The 21,030-nt window shown below is 40.0% G+C and overlaps 2 protein-coding genes across 3 annotated transcripts in view; one reads left to right on the forward strand and one right to left on the reverse strand.

Annotated features, from left to right (window-relative positions):
• The window catches only part of IRAK3 (interleukin 1 receptor associated kinase 3), a 65,040-nt gene that overhangs the window by 16,376 nt on the left and 27,634 nt on the right, over positions 1 to 21,030 (reverse strand). The window contains exons 6-8 of one of the 2 annotated variants that reach the window (XM_003824788.5): positions 19,836 to 19,900; positions 10,542 to 10,656; positions 9,002 to 9,120 (exon numbers count right to left, since the gene is read on the reverse strand). In XM_003824788.5, the coding sequence (XP_003824836.3) occupies positions 9,002 to 9,120; positions 10,542 to 10,656; positions 19,836 to 19,900 (299 nt within the window). The remainder of the gene's footprint in view (positions 1 to 9,001; positions 9,121 to 10,541; positions 10,657 to 19,835; positions 19,901 to 21,030) is intronic. The other variant, XM_063593371.1, reaches the window with a different exon arrangement.
• On the forward strand, positions 1,992 to 8,965 carry LOC100983352 (RNA-binding motif, single-stranded-interacting protein 1-like). Its single transcript, XM_034935501.3, has one exon. It carries the CDS (start codon positions 2,051 to 2,053, stop codon positions 3,263 to 3,265), a length of 1,215 nt encoding a protein of 404 aa, XP_034791392.1. The 5' UTR covers positions 1,992 to 2,050; the 3' UTR covers positions 3,266 to 8,965.

Below are 21,030 nucleotides of genomic sequence, written 5' to 3' on the forward strand. Positions count from 1 at the left end.
CCCACCATACAGCAAGGGTTCAAGTACAGGTTGGATGAAGCACTTTTCTCACATTGTGGGGGGATAATTACAGCTCATTGCCAGGCCTGGGTTGTGCTTTCAGTCTATCACCTCACTTCCTCCTCACAATGCTGGGAGAAGGTGGAGCACTCACCCCAGTTCCAGATGAGGTAAGAGACTGAGCCTCAGGGGATTAAGCGACTTGCCCAAGATCACAGTGCCAGAAAGTAGAGGAGTAGGGATTTGTACTGAGATCTATGTGACCCCAAAGGCCACACTCTTAACCAGTGATGAGAGACAGGGACAACAACGAGATCGCTAGGGTGGCTGGTAAAGAAGGGGAAGGACAGATGAAAGACTAGGGAGAGGGTGTTTCAGAAAAACAGGCATTTCAGAACTTTGACTAAAACCTGCTCCAGAGTGGGCAGGTGGCTGGAGGCGCCTCCCTAAACATATCTGACCTCATTCTGATTTGGAAGCTGATCAGGGTAAAGCTTGGCCAGGATTTAAGAGAATACAGGGTCACGTTCTCCTGTAACAGTCCTAGACTCGTGAGTACAGAGCCCAGTACAAAAATAGGCAGGTGTAATGTCAAAGAATTTGACAGCAACAAGAGGTCACCTTAAGACTGTCTTGGTTGGCTCCGAATGTGCAAGTGTGAAAACTTTTGGCCACTCTCTGGCCACAGAAAGAGAAACAAGACCTGGGTCTGAACTCAGATTTCTTTTTCTTTTTCTTTTTTTTTAGACGGAGTCTTGCTCTGTCGCCCAGACTGTAGTGCAGTGATGCAATTTCAGCTCACTACAACCTCCACCTCCTGGGTTCAAGCAATTCTCCTGCCTCAGCCTCCAGACTAGCTGGGACTACAAGCACACGCCACTATGCCTGGTTAATTTTTTTTTTTTTTTTTTTTTTTTTTTTTTGGTATTTTTAGTGGAGATGGGGTTTCAGCATGTTGGCCAGGCTGGTCTCAAACTCCTGACCTCAAGTGATCTGCCTATCTCAGCCTCCCAAAGTGCTAGGATTATAGGTGTGAGCCACCTCACCCGGCCTGAACCCAGACTTCTGGTGGTCTTCCCACATCCACATCCTCATCCTCCCTCCTCCCTGCTGAAGACATGAGAACCATTTCACTTTGCTTTAGACAAAAGATGTTATTCACACTGTGGGCACCAGGCTGCTGAATAATGATTTTCCAACTTTCATTTTAAAAACTATTTTAAAACCATAAAAATGACAGATTATCAAGCTTCTTTACTGATAAAATTAATTACAGAGAATGATTGAACTGATAAGGATTTCATTTAGTAACTTGAGACTGTCTTTTGGAACTTTTTCCAATTAATTGGTTTGAGACAGTAAGGTCTGACGCCAAGTTATTTTTGTCTAATAAATTTTATGTTATTGTTAGACTAGAACATACTTCTTTAAATACAATCTAAAGAACATAAAGAAGTAAAAAAATAAGCCATTGAAAAATAAGCTATAGGTTCTCCAACCAAACAAAACGTTGTTGATATTTCGGTATATTTTACTTTTAATATTTTTTTAATGCATGAATTTGTAGTTATACAAAGTTATAATTATATACTATACGCTACTTTAATTTGGTCTTTTCCACTTAATCTCACTTTATATACATTGTTCCATGCTATTTCATACTATTTAAAAACATAACTTAATAATATCGGAGGACGCGGCGGCGCTGCTCCTCCGCTGCCGCCGGGAGAGTCGGCGACGCCGCCAGCTCCGCGCGCGAACTCCCGTCCATGGCACGCAGAGCGGCGGCTGCCCGAGCTGCTCGAGTCTCGCCCCGCGCCGCGCCGCACTTTTAGGCGAGTGCGGAGGTCGAGGGCGGAGGGGAAGTCAGCGCGGAGCTGCAGCCCCCGCCGGCCGCCGCCGCGCGGCGAGAGGGAGTTCCCAAAGCCGCCTCGGCCCCGGGCCCGGCCGTCCCCCTCCTTGCGTCCTCCCCCTCGCGGCGAGGCTGCCCCGCGCCCAGGCTGCCCCGCGCCCGCGCCCGCGCCCGCGCCCGCCGCCGCGGCCCGCAGCGATGATCTTCCCCAGCAGCAGTGGCAACCCCGGGGGCAGCAGCAACTGCCGGACGCCCTATCGCAAGCAGCAGTCTCTGGTCCCAGCCCACCCCATGGCCCCTCCCAGTCCCAGCACCACCAGCAGTAATAACAACAGTAGCAGCAGCAGCAACTCAGGATGGGATCAGCTCAGCAAAACGAACCTCTATATCCGAGGACTGCCTCCCCACACCACCTACCAGGACCTGGTGAAGCTCTGTCAACCATATGGGAAAATAGTCTCCACAAAGGCAATTTTGCATAAGACAACGAACAAATGCAAAGGTTATGGTTTTGTCGACTTTGACAGCCCTGCAGCAGCTCAAAAAGCTGTGTCTGCCCTGAAGGCCAGTGGGGTTCAAGCTCAAATGGCAAAGCAACAGGAACAAGATCCTACCAACCTCTACATTTCTAATTTGCCACTCTCCATGGATAAGCAAGAACTAGAAAATATGCTCAAACCATTTGGACAAGTTATTTCTACAAGGATACTACGTGATGCCACTGGTACAAGTCGTGGTGTTGGCTTTGCTAGGACGGAATCAACAGAAAAATGTGAAGCTGTTACTGGTCATTTTAATGGAAAATTTATTAAGGCACCACCAGGAGTTTCTGCCCCCACAGAACCTTTATTGTGTAAGTTTTCTGATGGAGGACAGAAAAAGAGACAGAACCCAAACAAATACATCCCTAATGGAAGACCATGGCATAGAGAAGGAGAGGTGAGACTTACTGGAATGACACTTACTTACGACCCAACTACAGCTGCTATACAGAACGGATTTTATCCTTCACCATACAGTATTGCTACAAACCGAATGATCACTCAAACTTCTATTACACCCTATATTGCATCTCCTGTATCTGCCTACCAGGTGCAAAGTCCTTCTTGGACGCAACCTCAACCATATATTCTACAGCACCCCGGTGCCGTGTTAACTCCCTCAATGGAGCACACCATGTCACTACAGCCCGCATCAATGATCAGCCCTCTGGCCCAGCAGATGAGTCATCTGTCACTAGGCAGCACCGGAACATGCATGCCTGCAACGTCAGCTATGCAAGGAGCCTACTTGCCACAGTATGAACATATGCAGACGACAGCGGCTCCTGTTGAGGAGGCAAGTGGTCAACAGCAGGTGGCTGTCGCGACGTCTAATGACCATTCTCCATATACCTTTCAACCTAATAAGTAACTGTGAGATGTACAGAAAGGTGTTCTTACATGAAGAAGGGTGCGAAGGCTGAACAATCATGGATTTTTCTGATCAACTGTGCTTTAGGAAATTATTGACAATTTTGCACAAGTTCTTGAAAACGTTATTTATAACGAAATCAACTAAAACTATTTTTGCTATAAGTTCTATAAGGTGCATAAAACCCTTAAATTCATCTAGTAGCTGTTCCCCCGAACAGGTTTATTTTAGTAAAACAAACAAACAAACAAACAAACAAACAGATTTTTATCAAATGTTATGATGCAAAAAAAAGAAAGAAAAAGAAAAAAGAAAAGAAAACTTCAATTTTCTGGGTATGCACAAAGACCATGAAGACTTATCCAAGTGCATGACCGGATTTTTGTGGTTTTGTTCATTTTGTGTTTAATCTGTGTTTTTTTTTTTTTTTTCCAGCTGTATGAAATGGGCTTTCTGAAGTTTAACTAGTCCGACTTCACCCATGGTGTTCTGTGCTTGCAGTGCGAGTGTTGCTGTAATTCAGTGTTGCCGTCAGTGTCTCTCTTCTTAGCTTTCCGGCCTTTTTTTTTTTTTTTTTTTTTTTTTTTCCCCGAGACGGAGTCTCGCTCTGTCGCCCAGGCTGGAGTGCAGTGGTGCGATCTCGGCTCACTGCAAGCTCCGCCTCCCGGGTTCACGCCATTCTCCTGCCTCAGCCTCCCAAGTAGCTGGGACTACAGGCGCCCGCCACGATGCCCGGCTAATTTCTTGTATTTTTAGTAGAGACGGGGTTTCACCGTGTTAGCCAGGATGGTCTCGATCTGCTGACCTCGTGATCCGCCCGCCTCGTCCTCCCAAAGTGCTGGGATTACAGGCGTGAGCCACCGCGCCCGGCCTGTCTTTCTTTCAATGCAGTGTGAAGTGTCTTATCCTTTTCTATGAATTCCAATTTGCCTTAACTCTTTTGATGCTGTAGCTGTTTCAGTAAAAGTTAGTTCAAACTAATGATGTAGAATGCTTTGACCAAATGAGCTGGTCTATTATGCTTTGTAAAACAGCAGCATAGGGCTTTTAAAAGGTAGTCAATACAAGTTGCTGAAATTTTGGCTTTTTAAAAATAATACTAATAATAATAATAATATCAAAGGGTTAGGATAAAGTCTTTTGTGACTCATCACTCTGAAGCCCAAATACAGAAAAGAAAATAAAGGTAACAGCATCTTCCATTGTTCACTCCTCCAATAAAAACAGAGCCCTGAATTACTCAGGGAAAAGGCCACTGTTTAACACAGATTTTGAGATGTCCTTTTCTCAGCCAATTATCAAAGCCGTACAATAAAACTGCATCCCTCCTAGAAGCTATCTTCCCTTACATAGATTTAGAAAATTAATATGACAAAGGCAAAACAGGCAGGGATTTGGACAGCTCAGTCCTAAAAGCACTGAGCTACACACAGAGGGACCAACACTCAGGGAGGCCTAGGTTTAGAGCACAGTGGAGGATTCATTTAAAAGAGATTCAGGAGGGTAATCTAGGTCAGCCAATCACATCTGGCCGAGGCTGCTGGGGACTGACTGTCATTACCATCTGACAGGTGTTCAGTGGCCCAAATGAACTGAGTTAGTTTCATTCCAGCTTCTAGAGAACAGGTGTGCATATCACCAAACACGAGGGGGAAATCTACTGTTATAGTTGGCACTAATTAACATCTTTGCTGGCAGGCTCAGCAGAAAGGCCAAAAGTTCAATGGCTGTGGAAGGGACTGATTTGCTTTGGAACAGGCAGGGACACGTTGATGAGCCCTTGTGAAACCACAGTTCTCAAACAAATGCCCACAGCCATGGATCTCCATACCCTGACACATGCCTGGGTGGGCACATTCTATGGATGGGTTACATTGAAGTCCTTGAACTCTTTGGAACACTCAGAAAGGCAACAATTGTCAGCAGCCCCACCACCAAGTAAAATATAAAATACATTGCTAGATGCATTTCAAGCCTTGTCTCTTCCATAATATTCTTGTTTCTGATCAGATCTCTCTGGGTACTCTGTATCTTTGTTACCTGTTGGGCATTCTGTCTAGCAGTGTTGCTTAAATGATTTTTATAGTTCTGCACATCCAGACAAGTTCCTGGGATAGTGACCTGGAAGAACTGGCCTCCTCTTAAGTTGTGAGACCACCTAAGAGACTCTAGAACCTTTCCGTTTCCACCTATATCCTAGACAAGCTGCAGACTTTCACTAGAGCCCAGCTTGTCAAACCTAGTTCCTCAGCCTAGTCAGAATCCAAAGCTGCATTCCATCCCCTGCTCACCACAGTCCTCATTCTTCTGTAGTCTCACCTTATCTTATTCTCCAACCTTGTCCTTTCTTTTCCAACCAACTGATTTCTCTTGCTTTTACTATATACGTGGCAATTCTTTACTCTGTTCCTTTGAACAAATTATTGCCTCCACCAGGAATATTCTCTCCGCTTCTTTCAACCAATCCACTGCAATGACCCACTTTTTCCAAGACTTGGCTTGGAACTCTCTAACGAGAGGAAGCCTTCTCAGACCAACCACTCAGTGGGCATAGTTACCATTGCACTACACATTTTGTGTTTGTGTTATCTTTCTGATCACCAGGTTGAACCTTCAAGGACAAGACTATTATCATCACTGTCTCTCCCACTGTGGTCTAACACAATGCTCTGCACACAACAGATGTTCTATAAATATTTGTGAAGTAAGATGAATGGGATTGTCAAGATATTTAATAAACACTTTTTTTTTTTTTAAAGTAGAGAATGGGGTTTCACCATGTTGGCCAAGCTGGTCTCGAACTCCTGGCTTCACGTAATTGGCCCACTTTGGCCTCCCAAAGTGCTGGGATTACGGATGTGAGCCACCACACCTGGCCAGTAAACATATTAACAGAGAAGTAATTTTTCTTAAACTAGAGCTTAGTCAGTGGGTCCACTTTTCAAACACTATAAATTGACGATAGAGGTAAGAGTGTTAAGTAAAAAGACTGATTGGTCACCACACTACTTGGCCTCTGTCACTGTGCCACTCCCACCACTTCTCAACCAGTCAGGACAGGAATTACCACTGAAGATGTATGTGCTCTTTGCCAAGGACCTTATGCCATTTAACCCTAGGAGATAGAAGCTATTATTCTACTACTAACATTTTGCAGAGAGGAAGATTGAGGCTTAGAGACATTAAGCAATTTGCTCAGAATCGCATTTTAAGTGGAAGGTCTCTCTGATTTAAACATTAGGGGACACTGAGCTAAGAGAAAAGGATGGGAGGAGGGTGGGGAGCAAACATGTGAAAAAGAAAAATCTTCGAGTCACATTTTTCAGAACTCTGTCCTGTCAAATCTTCCTTCATAGCTGTGGTGGCTGCCATGGTGCACTCTCCCACCATGACTCCACGCCGCCCCCCGACCCCTTCCTTCCCCACCCTGTCCTTCCCCACCCTACTTGGCTCCCTCCTTGGGTTCCAGGGAGGCTCTGGTTCCCCAGCAGTAAGAGTTGGCTAAAGATGGCTCACAGCTGAGCCACAGTCTGGGAACTGTCTTGGTAGAAGGGAGCTGCCTCACCCAGCCACATTACTGCTCCACAAGAGGGCTGGTCAGATGCAGGGGTGCAAAGCTCAGAGTGACCTGCCTGCCTCTGGGATGTCTTTGATGCGCCACCCCAGCTTCAGTGCTTCCCCATGGCATGGACTGAGGCCTCTATGACAATAATATCCCAACTCAACCTCTCCAGCTGCCCAATCCTGCCTTTTTCCTTTCCTCGCTTCATTTGCTGTCCCTGAGAGCCCTCCCTTAAAAACCTCCTGCAGGTAAATCTGTGCTTCTGAGCCCGCTTCCTGGACCTACCTGAAGACACGAACCAACAGTGAGAAAGTGGAAATGAGGGCCCAAAGCCTGTGCTCTCACCAAATACCAGCAGAGAGACACTGTTAGGCACATCCAAATCACCTTGCCCAGTTTCAGCTGTGAAAAAGAACGGGACATGGGCAGAGCTTGCCTCTGCCTCCCTCCCTGCCCTGATGCTCCCTTTGCTTCAGTTAGTGACCCTCTGTCCCCATCTCCCATCAAGAGCCAAAACCCCAACACCTTCTCTTTTCTTTCTTCTTCAAACTCTGCATTCAGGAAAGGATTTGATGAACTCAGTCACACAAAAGGAAACTTAATAAAATTAATCTATTACTGCTTGGGGATTTAAAATAAGCTAATACTTATTTTAAGTTTAGACCAAAGGACAAATATGTTTAGCAACATTCCAGATATTTATTTACTCAGTAAAACATATATTTGAGCACTTAGTGTGCTCAGTGTTGGTTGCAAGCTGAGTGGAGGAGGGATTGTTTTAGGTTGTGGGTGGCCACCTCAGCCCTTTGAAAGCAATTCCAACGGATAACTCCACTGACTGAAGACCCTCATGGTCCCTCTATATTCAGGTCCCATAAGTGTGCATTAATTTTATGCTGATTCTACAAAGCCATTAGCAGTTGCTGGATTGCCACACTGCAACAGGCACAGACGTCTATGGGTAGGTCACCCCGCCCCTCTAGAACTAAGTAAAACCTAGAGTCTTTTCCTATGGAGTTCATTTCATCAGAAAAACAAGTAAGCAATCAGCTCCTTTTCTGCCCAAGTCAAAAGCATACTACAAGTTTTTTTCAAGATACTGGGAAATGGTTCAGAAGCAGCAGCAGCCTTTTAAATTCAGTCTTCCTTGATATTCAGCAAAGGTGTATTCATGTACTTTTGGACAGGTTGAAGATAAAGGACAAATAGAAAAAAATTCACCGACGGGGGTATCTACTCTGGGTGAATGATTCTTTATGTCTAGAAGAAGAAATGTGGGAGATGTTGCTTCTAATTTTCTCATGTCTCAAAAATGAACATTGGGGTTGCTGCTCAGCTTGTCATAGGTTAATATATAAAGTTATGAGACAGCAGGCTCAGTAGGATGAGCAAGACACTGGAGACTCAAGGACAAACAATTTTTATTGCTATTTACTACTGCCAGCTTGCTAGGAATCCCCATTTAAGTTGCTTAATTTTTCTTTAAACTTCAGTTTTAAAAAAAGTAGATAAATACAGGTTCATTTCACAAAGTGCCATTAATAATTACTAAAATACAGATGCTTCTCAACTTATGAGGTTACATCCTGACAAACCCATGGTAAGTCGAAAATGCATTTAATACACCTAACCTACCGAACATCCCAGCTTAGCCTAGCCTATGTTAAATGTGCTCAGGACAATTATATTAGCCTACAGTTGGGTAAAATCATCTAGTGCTAAGGCTATTTTATAATAAAGTGTTGACTACCTCATGCAATTCATTGAATACTGTACTGAAAGTGAAAAACAGAATGATTGTATGGGGATACTCAAAGTATGATTTCTACATAATACATATCACTTTCGTGCCACTGTAAAGTAAAAAAAATCATTTTGTTGAATCATCATAAATTGGGACCATCTGTACACAGAATTGTCTATCCTACATTGTTCATTAATAATTACCAAAGATAATGTAAACTCTCTTTTTGGCAACATACATATAGCTTTTTAAATTTGGTAGACACATTTTCATTAATAAAAATATAGGATTTTTAAATACCTAGATGAGAATTCTTAACACACACACATACATACCAGGAGAACTACAGCAGAGAATAGTGTGAAGTATGACTCACATGTGAGGATAAAAGAAGCTTTCAGGTATAACCAAAAGCTCTGGAATAATTTACCTTGATATACTGCCACAGATGACCGAGCATGGTTGAACGTTGTGCAGGTAGTGAATGGCTTTGGATATTCCTATTAATATACTGATTCGAATGTGCCAAGGGAGTGGGGCCGTGTCACCCTAAAACGACAACAGCAATTGGTTTGGTTGCACTTTCTGAGTAAAAACTACCTATGTATTCATTACGCAGACATACACCAGAATAGAAGTAGATAGCAAGGTGGGGTGAGGTGGGTGAATCAACGTTTTGGTTTTCCAAAACCTATTTTTAATTCCAGATGGGTTTCCTTCTGCTACTGATGACAGTTCTAGGCCTCTTTTATAGACAACGAAAATACTCAATACTTCTCAATATTAGCTTAAACAAAACATAGCTAGTAAGGTAACACTGCTTAAAAGTTCATTAAATAAGATTTTTAAGTTACTTGTGGTACAACAGTATGAGTAATTGAGACAATCTGCTTTTATTCTCATCCTAACTGAAACAACCTATTTGGAATCAATTTTTAAACTTAACCTCCAAAGACATCTAACGAGGAATCATGACATTTATTCAACCTCCTTCTCTCTCCCCCTCTCTCTGTCTCTCTCTCTTTTTTTTTTTTTTTTGAGACAAGGTCTCACTCCGTGTCACCCAAGCTGGAGTACAGTGGCAGAATCATAGCTCACTACAGCCTCCATGTCCCTGGGCTCAAGCAACTCTCCTGCCTCCGCCTCTGAAGTAGCTGGGACAGGTATGTGCCATCATGACCAGCAATTTATTTATTTATTTATTTATTTATTTATTTATTTATTTATTTAAGACAGAGTTTCGCTCTGTCACCCAGGCTGGAGTGCAATGGTGCAATCTTGGCTCACTGCAACCTCCGTCTCCAAGGTTCAAGTGATTCTCCTGCCTCAGCCTCCTGATTAGCTGGGATCACAGCTGCCTGGCTAATTTTTGTATTTTTAGTAGAGATGGGGTTTCACCATGTTGTTCAGGCTGGTCCTGAACTCCTGACCTTGTGATTCGCCCAACTCGCCCTCCCAAAGTGCTGGGATTACAGGCGTGAGCCACTGCGCCCAGCCTATTTATTTTTTTAGTAGAGGCGAGAATCTGGCTATGTTGTCCAGGCTGCCTCTTTCTCTTTAGAGTCTGTGTCACTGCTACGGTGATCCTTTGTATTGAAGGATACTTTAATAAAGTTATACAAATTAAAATTATTTAAGGAATAAGAGTAGTTGATGCCAACTCACTGGAGGTACAGAATCAAATATAATATAACATGGTTGCCAAAAGATTTGCTGGGTTCTTACCATATAATGAGTAAGAACCCAACATGGTTACCAAAATGTTGCACAGAACACGTTAACTCAGGTATTTGCTCAGCCTTCTAAAAGTAAGAAATTAATCCAAGAAGTACTGCTTCCTTGGGAAACCCATTCTTGGCTTTCCCCTCATGCAAACACATCTTGCCTCCCAACTCTCCCAGACGGTTTCAGCAGCTCTCCCAGGGATTCAAGGGGTCAGAGGATCAGACAGAATAATAGATAGAACTTACTACACACTGCAATCTGTCAAAAAGTGTTCCATTTCTCATGTATGGATAAACCAGACAGAACTTCTCAGTCTCTGTAAAATATGCAGCCAACTCTAGTATGTTTGGGTGATGAAACCTTGAAACAAAAGATGTTTTAAAGCCATAAAATTGCTTATTCAGACAGGAAATGAACAACACGCTGGTGTGGGGGTAGTAAGGTGGGATGGGGAATAGGCCTAAAGCAGAATATAAATTCGGCCGGACACATTGGGTACAGACACAGATTTGCTTTCCAAATTGGTCTAAAGAGTTCTAACGGCCAGGTGCAGTGGCTCAAACCTGTAATCCCAGCAATTTGGGAGGCAGAGGCTAGCTGATCACTTGAGGTCAGGAGTTTGAGACCAGCCTGGCCAACATGGTGAAACCCCGTTTCTACTAAAAATACAAAAATTAGCTGGGCATGGTGGTGAGCACCTGGTTATCCCAGCTACTCGGGAGGCTGAGGCAGGAGAATTGCTTGAACCGGAAGGCGGAGGTTGCCGTGAGCCAAGATCACACCACTACCCTCCAGCCTGTGCGACAAGAGCGAGACTCCACCTCAAAAAAGAAAAAAACAAATTCTAACAAATACTAGTTACTGCTTTTGGCTGACTGTAATCATGTAAATATAAATAAAACATCCAAATATAAGGCGGAAAATTTCAAAAAATAAAGATTTTTAAAGATTTGTAATGTTGGAAAGTTTACAAAAGATAGACAACACCATTCAATATTAACTTATTTTTATCAGTATGAAAGACAACATGACTTATTAAGTAAAAACAGTGCAACTAAAATTGTTAGCTTGATTTATTTAAGTATATAAGTTTAAGTCACCAAAACATAAGAATAAAGACCATTTTCATTCATCCACTTATTGAGCACTACTATGTCAGCTACTGTGCTAGATACCAGCTACACAGCTGAAAAGAGATGTCAGTGTCTTCACAAAGCTTGCATTATTGTCTAAATCCATATGACTAGTAATGTTTGATGTTGAGAACATACCATTGATTTTAAATCACAGATTTCTATGTCAGTGTAGTATGTATTTCTCAGGCTTTTTTTTTTCCTAATAATTATTTATTAGCTTATTAACAAAAACTCTATTCCTTGATTGTGTGTGCCATCACTATGAGCCCAGGTAACAACTATGAAATATAAAATGTGAAATTCACACATACTGTGAACTCGGTTTAATTCAAAAATTACTTATGGGACATCTACTGTGTTCTGGGCAGGCTTGGGGATATTAAAATAAATCTGTAAAAATGATTCTATTTATAAAAACCTATTATTCATTTCTGCAGTAGCAAAATTTTCCTATAAACACACACATTCCTACATATATTGTGTGTATGTGGCCGGGGAGGGGGATTCTGATTCCTTTTCTTCCTCTTACTTCAAGGAAGGAAGCGTGTGTGTGTGTGTATGTATACATACACACACACACAATACACACAGAGAAGTTTTTATTTTTAAATATATCAAAGTCTTCTGTGATACAATATCCCTACACCTATTATGATTCCAACTATATCTATGAAATGAAAAGCAGTGGATTGAAAGGAAATTGAGGTAGTGTATTTCACAGTCGGTGTATACCTGGTTGGTTCTCCTGCAACTTAAAACAATTCAGAGAGACGAATCTTTTGGAAGGCAGTAGATAGTGGACATCAGATAGACAGAGCCACGGCCTGGTGCTCTACTCTCTTGCTCAGAGAGGAGAAAAGAACATGTGTTTATTTTTAAGTATTACTGATCAAACAGAAAAACGGATACTTTAGAGGTTACCAAGGTATGGAACATGGAGATACCTTGGAGAAAGTTTGCTGGTTTTGTACCTATGGACCCATGCCACCCAACCTTTTGCTACAAATTTTTAAATCAGTAGGGTTTTAGATTATATACATCAGAAGGTTAGCAGATCTGATACCTTCTAAAATCACTTCAGCAAACGTTCTGAGTGCCTTGTTCAGACAAAATGATGCAGACCCCATGGTGTGGTAAACAGACTTGAACAACTAACCTGGGATTGAATCTCTGGTCTTTTTAACAGCTGTGTTAACTTGGGCAAGTTATTTAATCGCTCTGAGCCTGTTCCTTTAACTGTAATCAGTAATTAAAACATCTATTTCCAAGGTTCTTATGAAAATGAAATAAAAGGTTAAGCCAAAAGCCAGGTCCACAAAAATTATTAGCTTTTTCCCCTTCCCTCGAGAAAGGAGGGAAAAAAGGAATCAGAAGCCACATTCTATGGAGTTTACAATTCTGTTTAAGGTAATTCCCTTAATATTAAACTAAAGAAACCTCATCCTTCAGGTCTCAGCTTAGATATTATTTCTATCAAGAAACCTATTCTGCTGCTCATCCCCCAAGTTATCATTCCCTCCTCTGTGCTCTGTATTTCCTCATCTTATCACTTAAATTAGATTATTGAAATTGTCTGTTTACTTAGGGGCTTCTCTCCCAATCCCATTTCTGATAGTATATTCTAAGAGGAGAAAGCTGCATCTGCCTTAGTCACATCTGAGAAGATGATTTAGGAAATAACTTGGATCTTATAGAAAAGGTAAGATCTACCTCAGTTTCCTCATCTGCAAAATGGAGATAACAGGAGAATTTATCTCATTGGATGGTCATGAGGATTAATGAATTAACACATGTAAAGCACTTGAAACAGGGCCTAACACAAAATAAATATTAGCAAAATAAAAATGGTACCCCAGGAATAGCCAACATTATAAAATTATAAATCTCTCCAGATTAATCTATAAAGTTATTAAAATTGCATTAAAAATGCCGATAGAATTTTTGAAACCTAGACAAGCTGTTGTTGTAGTTCACAGAAAACACCTCACCAGACAAACAAATGGATCAGACAAATAAATGTAAAAAATGAAACCATGAAAGTACTGGGAAAAAATGGGAGAATTATTTTATTAGATTGGTGCAAAAATTACTGCGGTTTTTGCCCAGCTACTCGGGAGGCTGAGGCAGAAGAATGGCGTGAACCCAGGAGGAAGAGCTTGCAGTGAGCTGAGATGACATCACTGCACCCCAGCCTAGGTGACAGAGCAAGACTCCGTCTCAAAAAAAAATAAAAATAAAAAAAAGTAATGTTTACTTTTAATGGCAAAAACCATGATAACTTTTTTTTTTTTTTTTTGAGACGGAGTCTCGCTCTGTTGCCCAGGCTGGAGTGCAGTGGCGTGAACTCGGCTCACTGCAAGCTCTGCCTCCTGGGTTCATGCCATTCTCCAGCCTCAGCCTCCCCAGTAGCTGGGACTACAGGTGCCCGTCACCACGCTTGGCTAATGTTTTGTATTTTTAGTAGAGACGGGGTTTCACAGTGTTAGCCAGGATGGTCTTGATCTCCTGACCTCATAATCCGCCTGCCTCAGCCTCCCAAAGTGCTGGGATTACAGGCGTGAGCCACCGCGCCTGGCCTCAAACCATGATAACTTTTAATGGCAAAAACTATAACATAAAATCTGGAATCTGCAAAAGAAAACATTGATAAACTTAACTGTCAGGCCTCTGAGCCCAAGTTAAGCTATTGCATCCCCTGTGACCTGCATGTATACATCCAGATGGCCTGAAGTAACTGAAGAATCACAAAAGAAGTGATATTTAAATGGCATGTTCCTGCCTTAACTGATGATATTCCACCACAAAAGAAGTGAAAATGGCCAGTCCTTGCCTTAACTGATGACATTACCTTATGAAATTCCTTCTCCTGGCTCATCCTGGCTCAAAAAGCTCCCCCACTGAGCACCTTGTGACACCCCACTCCTGCCCCCCAGAGAACAACCCCCCTTTGACTGTAATTTTCCTTTACCTACTCAAATCCTATAAAACGGCTCCACCCCATCTCCCTTCACTGACTCTTTTCGGACTCAGCCCGCCTGCACCCAGGTGATTAAAAAGCTTTATTGCTCACACAAAGCCTGTTTGGTGGTCTCTTCACACGGACGCGAGTGAAATTACCTATATTAAAACCATTTCTACATGTCAAAACTATAATAAGCAAAGATGAAATGACAGTATGGTAAAAAATTATTTGCGTCTCATAACATAAAAATAGGCTGATTCTCTAATAGGAATTATAAAATATTCCTTTGAACCATTAAAAAAAGCCTAATTTTAAAAAATAGGTAAGGAATATTATAAGCTACTTCATAGAAAATAAAATATATCTCTTAAATATATAAAAGGATTATTAATATCTCTCAGAAAAATTGATACTATGAGACTTGTTTTTTTGAGAGGCCTCAAATAAATAAAATATAAATGAAAGAGGCGACATTACAACCGATACCACAGAAACACTAAGGATCATAAGAGACTATTATGAACTATCGTATGCCAACAATCTGGAAAACTTAAAAGAAATAGATGGATTCCCAGAAACATACAATCCACCAAGACTGAATCATGAAGAAATAGAAAACCTAAACAGACCAATAACAACCAAGGAGATTGATTAAATAATCAAAAACCTCCCAACGAAGAAAAGTCCAGGACCATAGAGATTCTGGGTAAATTCTAACAAGCATTTAAAGAAGAATTAATACTAATCCCTGTCAAAATCTTTTAAAAAATTAAAGAGGAGGGAACACTGTCAAACTTATTTTAGTAGGCCAGCATTACCCTCATATCAAAGCCAGATAAGAACACAATGAGAAAATGTTATATGCCAATATCCATGATGGCCATAGATACAAAAATCCTCAACAAATTTAGCAAGCTAAATTCAACAGAACATTTTTTGTTTGTTTGTTTGTTTGTTTTTGGAGATCGAGTCTTGCTCTGTTGCCCAGGCTAGAGTGTGGTGGCAAGATCTCAGCTCACTGCAACCTCCGCCTCCCGGGTTCAAGTGATTCTTGTGCCTCAGCTTCCTGAATAGCTGGGATTGCAAGCGTGCACCATTACACCTGGCTAATTTTTATATTTTTAGTACAGATGGGGTTTCATCATGTTGGCCAGGCTGGTCTTGAACTCCTGACCTCAGGTAACCCACCTTCCTGGTCTCCCAAAGTGCTGGGATTACAGGCATGTGCCACTGTGCCCAGTCTTCAACAGAACATTAATAGGGAAATACCAGAGTCAAACAGGACTTATCCCTGAGAAGCAAGGATGGTTCAACATGTGCAAATATGTAAATGATACAACATATTAACAGACTGAAAAATAAAAATCACAAAACCATCTCAACAAATGCAAAAGCATTTGATAAAATTCAACATCCTTTCATGATAAAAACTCTCAACAAATTAGGTATAGAAGGAATGTATCTCAATGTAATAAATGCCATATATGACAAACCCACAGCTAACATCATACCTTAACAGTGAAAAGCTGAATGCTTTTCCTCTAAGTTCAGGAAAAAGATAAGTGTGCCCACCCTTTCCATTTCTCTTCAAGATAGAGCTGGAAGTCCTAGCCAGAGCAATTAGGCAATAAAAAAGAAATAAAAGCATCCTAATTGGAAAGGTGGAAGTTAAAGGTGGCTCTGTCTGCAGATGACATGATGAAAACCCAAAAGACTCCACCAAAAAAACTGTTAGAACAATAAACAAATTCAGAAAAGTTGCATAATACAAAATCAACATATAAAAATCAACTATGTGTCTATATGCTAACAATGAACAATCTGAAAAGGAAATTAAGGAAATGATCCTATTTACAACAGCATTAAAAAGAATAAAACACTTAGGAATAAATTTAACCAAGGAGGTGAAAATTTTGTGCGTTAACAACTATAGGACACTGATGAAAGAAACTGAAGAAGACACAAATAAATGGAAAGATGCATTACATACCTGAATTGAAAGAATTAATATTGTTAAAATGTCCATACTACTCAAAGTGAGCTACACATTCAACACATTTCTATCAAAATTCCAATGCCGTTTTTCACAAAAATAGAAGAAAAATGCTAAAATTTATATAGAACCATGAAAGACCCAAAACAGTAAGTGAGTTTAAGAAAGAAGAACAAAGCCAGAGGCATTCACTTCCTGATTTCAAACTATATTACAGAGCTATAGTAATAAAAACAGTATGGCACCGGCATAAAAACAGACTCATTGACCAATGGAATAGAATTTAAAAAAAAATAACAGAAATAAACCTACATATATATCATCAACTAATCTTTGAAAAGGGCACCAAGAATATACAACAGAAGAAGAAAATTATCTTCAATAAATGGTGTTGGGAAAACTGAATACCCACATACAAAATAATAAAATTGGACCTTTGTCTTACACCATATACAAAAATTAACTCAAAATGGATTAAATACTTAAATGTAAGATCTGAAACCATACAAATCTGGAAGAAAACATAGGGAAAATTTACCTTGACACTGGTCTTGGCAATGATTTTTTGGCTATGACACCAAAAGCATAGGTGACAAAAGCAAAAATGAACAAGTGGAACTATATCAAACTAAAAAGCTTCTGCACAACAAAGGAAACAATCAACAAAATGAAATGGAAACCTATGGAATGGGAGAAAATATTTGCAAACCATATATCTAATAAGGTGTTAAGATACAAAATAGTGAGGAACTCATACAACTCAATAGCAAAAAAGCAAATAACCTGATAAAAATGGGCAAATGACCCAAAGAGATAGTTTTTCAAAGAAGACATACCAATGACTAAGAGGTATATGAAAAGATGCTTAACATCACTAATCATCAGAAAAATGCAAATCAAAACCACAATGAGATATCACCTCACACTTATTAGGATGGCTATTATCAAAAAGACAAGTGATACAAGAGTTGCTGAGGGTATGGAGAAAAAGAAGTCCTTGTATGCTGTTGGTTGGAATATAAAGTGGTACAGCCATAATGGAGGTTCCTTAAAAAACTGAAAATACAACTACCATAAGATCCAACAATCTCAGTTCTGGGTATGTATTAGTCCATTTTCATGCTGCTGATAAAGACATACCTGAGACTGGGCAATTTACAAAAGAAAGAGGTTTAATGGGCTTACAGTTCCATGTGGCTGGGGATGCCCCACAATCATGGTGGAAGATAAAAAGCACATCTCACATGGCGGCAGACAAAAGAACAGAGCATGTGCTGAGAAACTCCCCTTTTTAAAACCATCAGATCTTGTGAGACTTATTCACTATCACAAGAACAGTATGGGAGAAACTGCCCCCATGATTCAATAATCTCCGACCAGGTCCCTCTCACAACACATGGGAACTATGGGAGTATATTCACGATGAGATTTGGGTGGGGACACAGAACCAAACCATATCAGGGTACGTATGTAAAAGAAATAAAATCAGTATCTCAAAGAGATATCTGCACTCTCATGTTTAATGCAGCATTATTCACAGTAACCAAGACATAGACACAACTTAAATGTCCATTGACAGAGGAATGGATAAAGAATAAAGTGTGAGACACACACACACACACACACACACACACATACATACACACACATGATGGAATATTATTCAGCCATAAAAAGAAGAAAATCCTGCCATTTCCAACAACATGGATGAACCTGGAAGACATTATGCTAAGTAAAATAAGCCAGACACAGAAGACAAATACTGCATGATCTCACTTATATGTGGAAGCTAAAAAAGTCAAACGTAGAGAAGCAGAGAGTAGAAAAATAGTTACCAAGGGCTGGGGGTTGGGAAAAATAGACAGATGTTGGTCAAAGCAGGCAACCTTTCCATTGTACAATGAACACATTCTGGGGATCTAAAGTACAGCATGGGTGGTGATAGATGTATTAATTTGATTGTGGTGATCTTTAGACAATGTGTACATACTGTATATCAAATCACATTGTACACATTAATATATATAATTTTTATTTGTCAATTAAATATTTTTTCAAAAGCTACCCTGATAAACTATTTTCATCTATCAGATTGGTGAAAATTAAGAGGTAAGAATAAATACTAGGTTGGCAACAATGGAAAACCAGGCACTCTCATATGACTGCTTTGAAAGTAAATTGGTATAACTTATATTGGAGGACAATTTGTTATGATAAAATGCACATAACCATTTGATACTATAATTTTATTTATGAGAATTTATTTTACAGATATACTCAAATAAGTATGAAATAACATATATACAAGGTTTTCTTGTTGCAGCATTATTTCATATAATAAAATATTGGAACAAATCTAAGAAATTGTGAACAGTGGGTTACGTAAACTACTGTATAGAATATAATAGAATATGAAAATAAGCAATGTGTACAATGTGTTCATGTCACCTCTTGTGTTAAGGGAGAAAAATAAGAAAACAAAATACATATTTGCCTACACACAAAATATCTCTGGAAATATATACAAGGAGCTGGTAATACTGTTACTTTGGAAAGATCAGCTGGGTGGTTGGATGATAATGGTGGGAGAAAATCTTTTCCTGGTCTATGCTTTTGTACTTTTGAAATTTTGCAATGTTTGAATCTTACTTTCATAAGCCAATAAATAAAACTCACATGTAAAAACTTTTTACTATTACAATTTTGGATTTCATTTTTTATTGACTAAGTGATATGTAAGCTTTGATGATTAGCCTCTACTATTTTGATTTCTGGTCTTCAGTATAAAAGAAAATGGATTCAGTATAATGCCTTCTCTCTTCAGCTTCCTCCCTGCTTCCCGACTTCACATCTTGGTTAAAAAAAAATCTGAAAAAGTTTCCTATTTGTAAAGGATGACAAGTGAACTCTACAGGGTTAGAGGCCTTCAATGAGGAAGGCTGCACAGCTGCAGATATGAATATGTATATGAAAACGAAGTCATTTCAATTTGTCTCCAAGGACTCTCAGACTCAGGAATGAATTCCAGAAAAATAATATGCACATCAAAAGCGCTTGATTTCTTTGTCTAAAACTCTCTTCCTGAATAGAGTTATACTGATGAAACAGCTTCTAGACTGAAATTTCTCTAAGGAAGGAGGAAATGGTGAAATATAGACCACTCTAATGTTCTAAGAATTACTATTCAGCCATGTTAGTCACACATGATTTAACCTACTTCCTTGTGACAGTTTCCTGTTAAAATATGTTCAAGTGAATTATGTAAATGATCTATTTTAAAATGTACTTTAAGGAATATACTAAAGCAGATATCAAAATTTATTCGAAGTTCTAACATCCAACCCAAATTTATTACATGTCACGCCAAACTCTGTGCTGTAAAATAAAAAATGAACAGAGATGAAACCCAGGCACAAAGAGGAGGAAATTCCAGAGAAAACATACTCACAGTAGTAAAACTTCAAGCTCAGATAAAAACCTCTTCCAATGCTTCTTACACTGCATTTTTTTCTCCTACATATACAGAAAGACAAGAACAAAATTAAGGAAAGGATCTGTTTCTGGGATTCTTAACCCAGGGTCTATAGTCTCCCTAAATTAGATGAACTTTTTGGTGTAAACGCATATGAACACTTTTCTGGGGAGATGACATTTAGCTTTCAACAGATTTTCAACAATCCATTAGCCCCAAAAGAGATCTAGAACCAGTGTTCTTGAATTGAAAGTTTTTCATGCAGTGTATCGCCATGTTAACTCTTTCATCATATTTTGCACACATTTACATAAATTCAAAAACATTCTATGTATTCAAAGACAATCCCATGTCAGCTAGAACCTCCCCAACTTGATCTTATAAAGAATCCAACTTGTGTTATTTCTATTCTGCTGCAAAATTTCACTAATTTGGTGTTTATGACTTGGGTTATTTGGATATGTCAGTTCAAGTTTACCTTTGCCTTTTGAAAAGATGGGCTTACTAAGCAAATAAAAATATAACTCTTTACTTCCAAGAAGCTTTAGAAGATAGCCCAGAGCCTGACACATGAATATTTTAATGAGTTCGGTAACATTGTACTGAACACCTACTCTGTCCCTAGCACTGTTCTTGATGCCTTCATATATCTTAGGTCATTGCATGTCTCTGGATCTCAGGTTTCCAACTTCTACCAAAAGAGTTAAATTAAGTATGCTCCTAGGTGTCACCAGTTGTAACGTTCTATCATTTGCAAATTGCTAGAGAAGATGGAGTTTTGGAGTTCTGCCCTCAGGAATAAAGGGAGAGAAATTCAACAGGAATTTTGGAAACTATTTTCCAAGTTGAACTAGGAAGTCAGAAACAATAAATCAGGCTAAAAAATCATTTTCAAGGACCATTTTATCAGAATTTACATTTTACAAGACCATTGTCCTGGGAGCCAGATGGGTTGGATTTTCCGCCCATCTCTAACACTCGCTATTTGTGATTCTTTGTCAGTCACTTAACTTCCCTAAGGCCATAGTTTTCCAGTCTGAAAAATGAAGGAGTCGGTTTTTTTGTTTATGCTAATGTAGCACTCTAACACCCTGTTGCTTGAAATGTGGTCTATGACCAAAAAACCCCAGCTTCATTAGGAGCTGCTGAGAAATGGCAAATCCAGGGCTCC

The sequence above is a fragment of the Pan paniscus genome, chromosome 10 (genome assembly GCF_029289425.2).
Source record: "Pan paniscus chromosome 10, NHGRI_mPanPan1-v2.0_pri, whole genome shotgun sequence".
Lineage (NCBI taxonomy): Eukaryota > Metazoa > Chordata > Mammalia > Primates > Hominidae > Pan > Pan paniscus.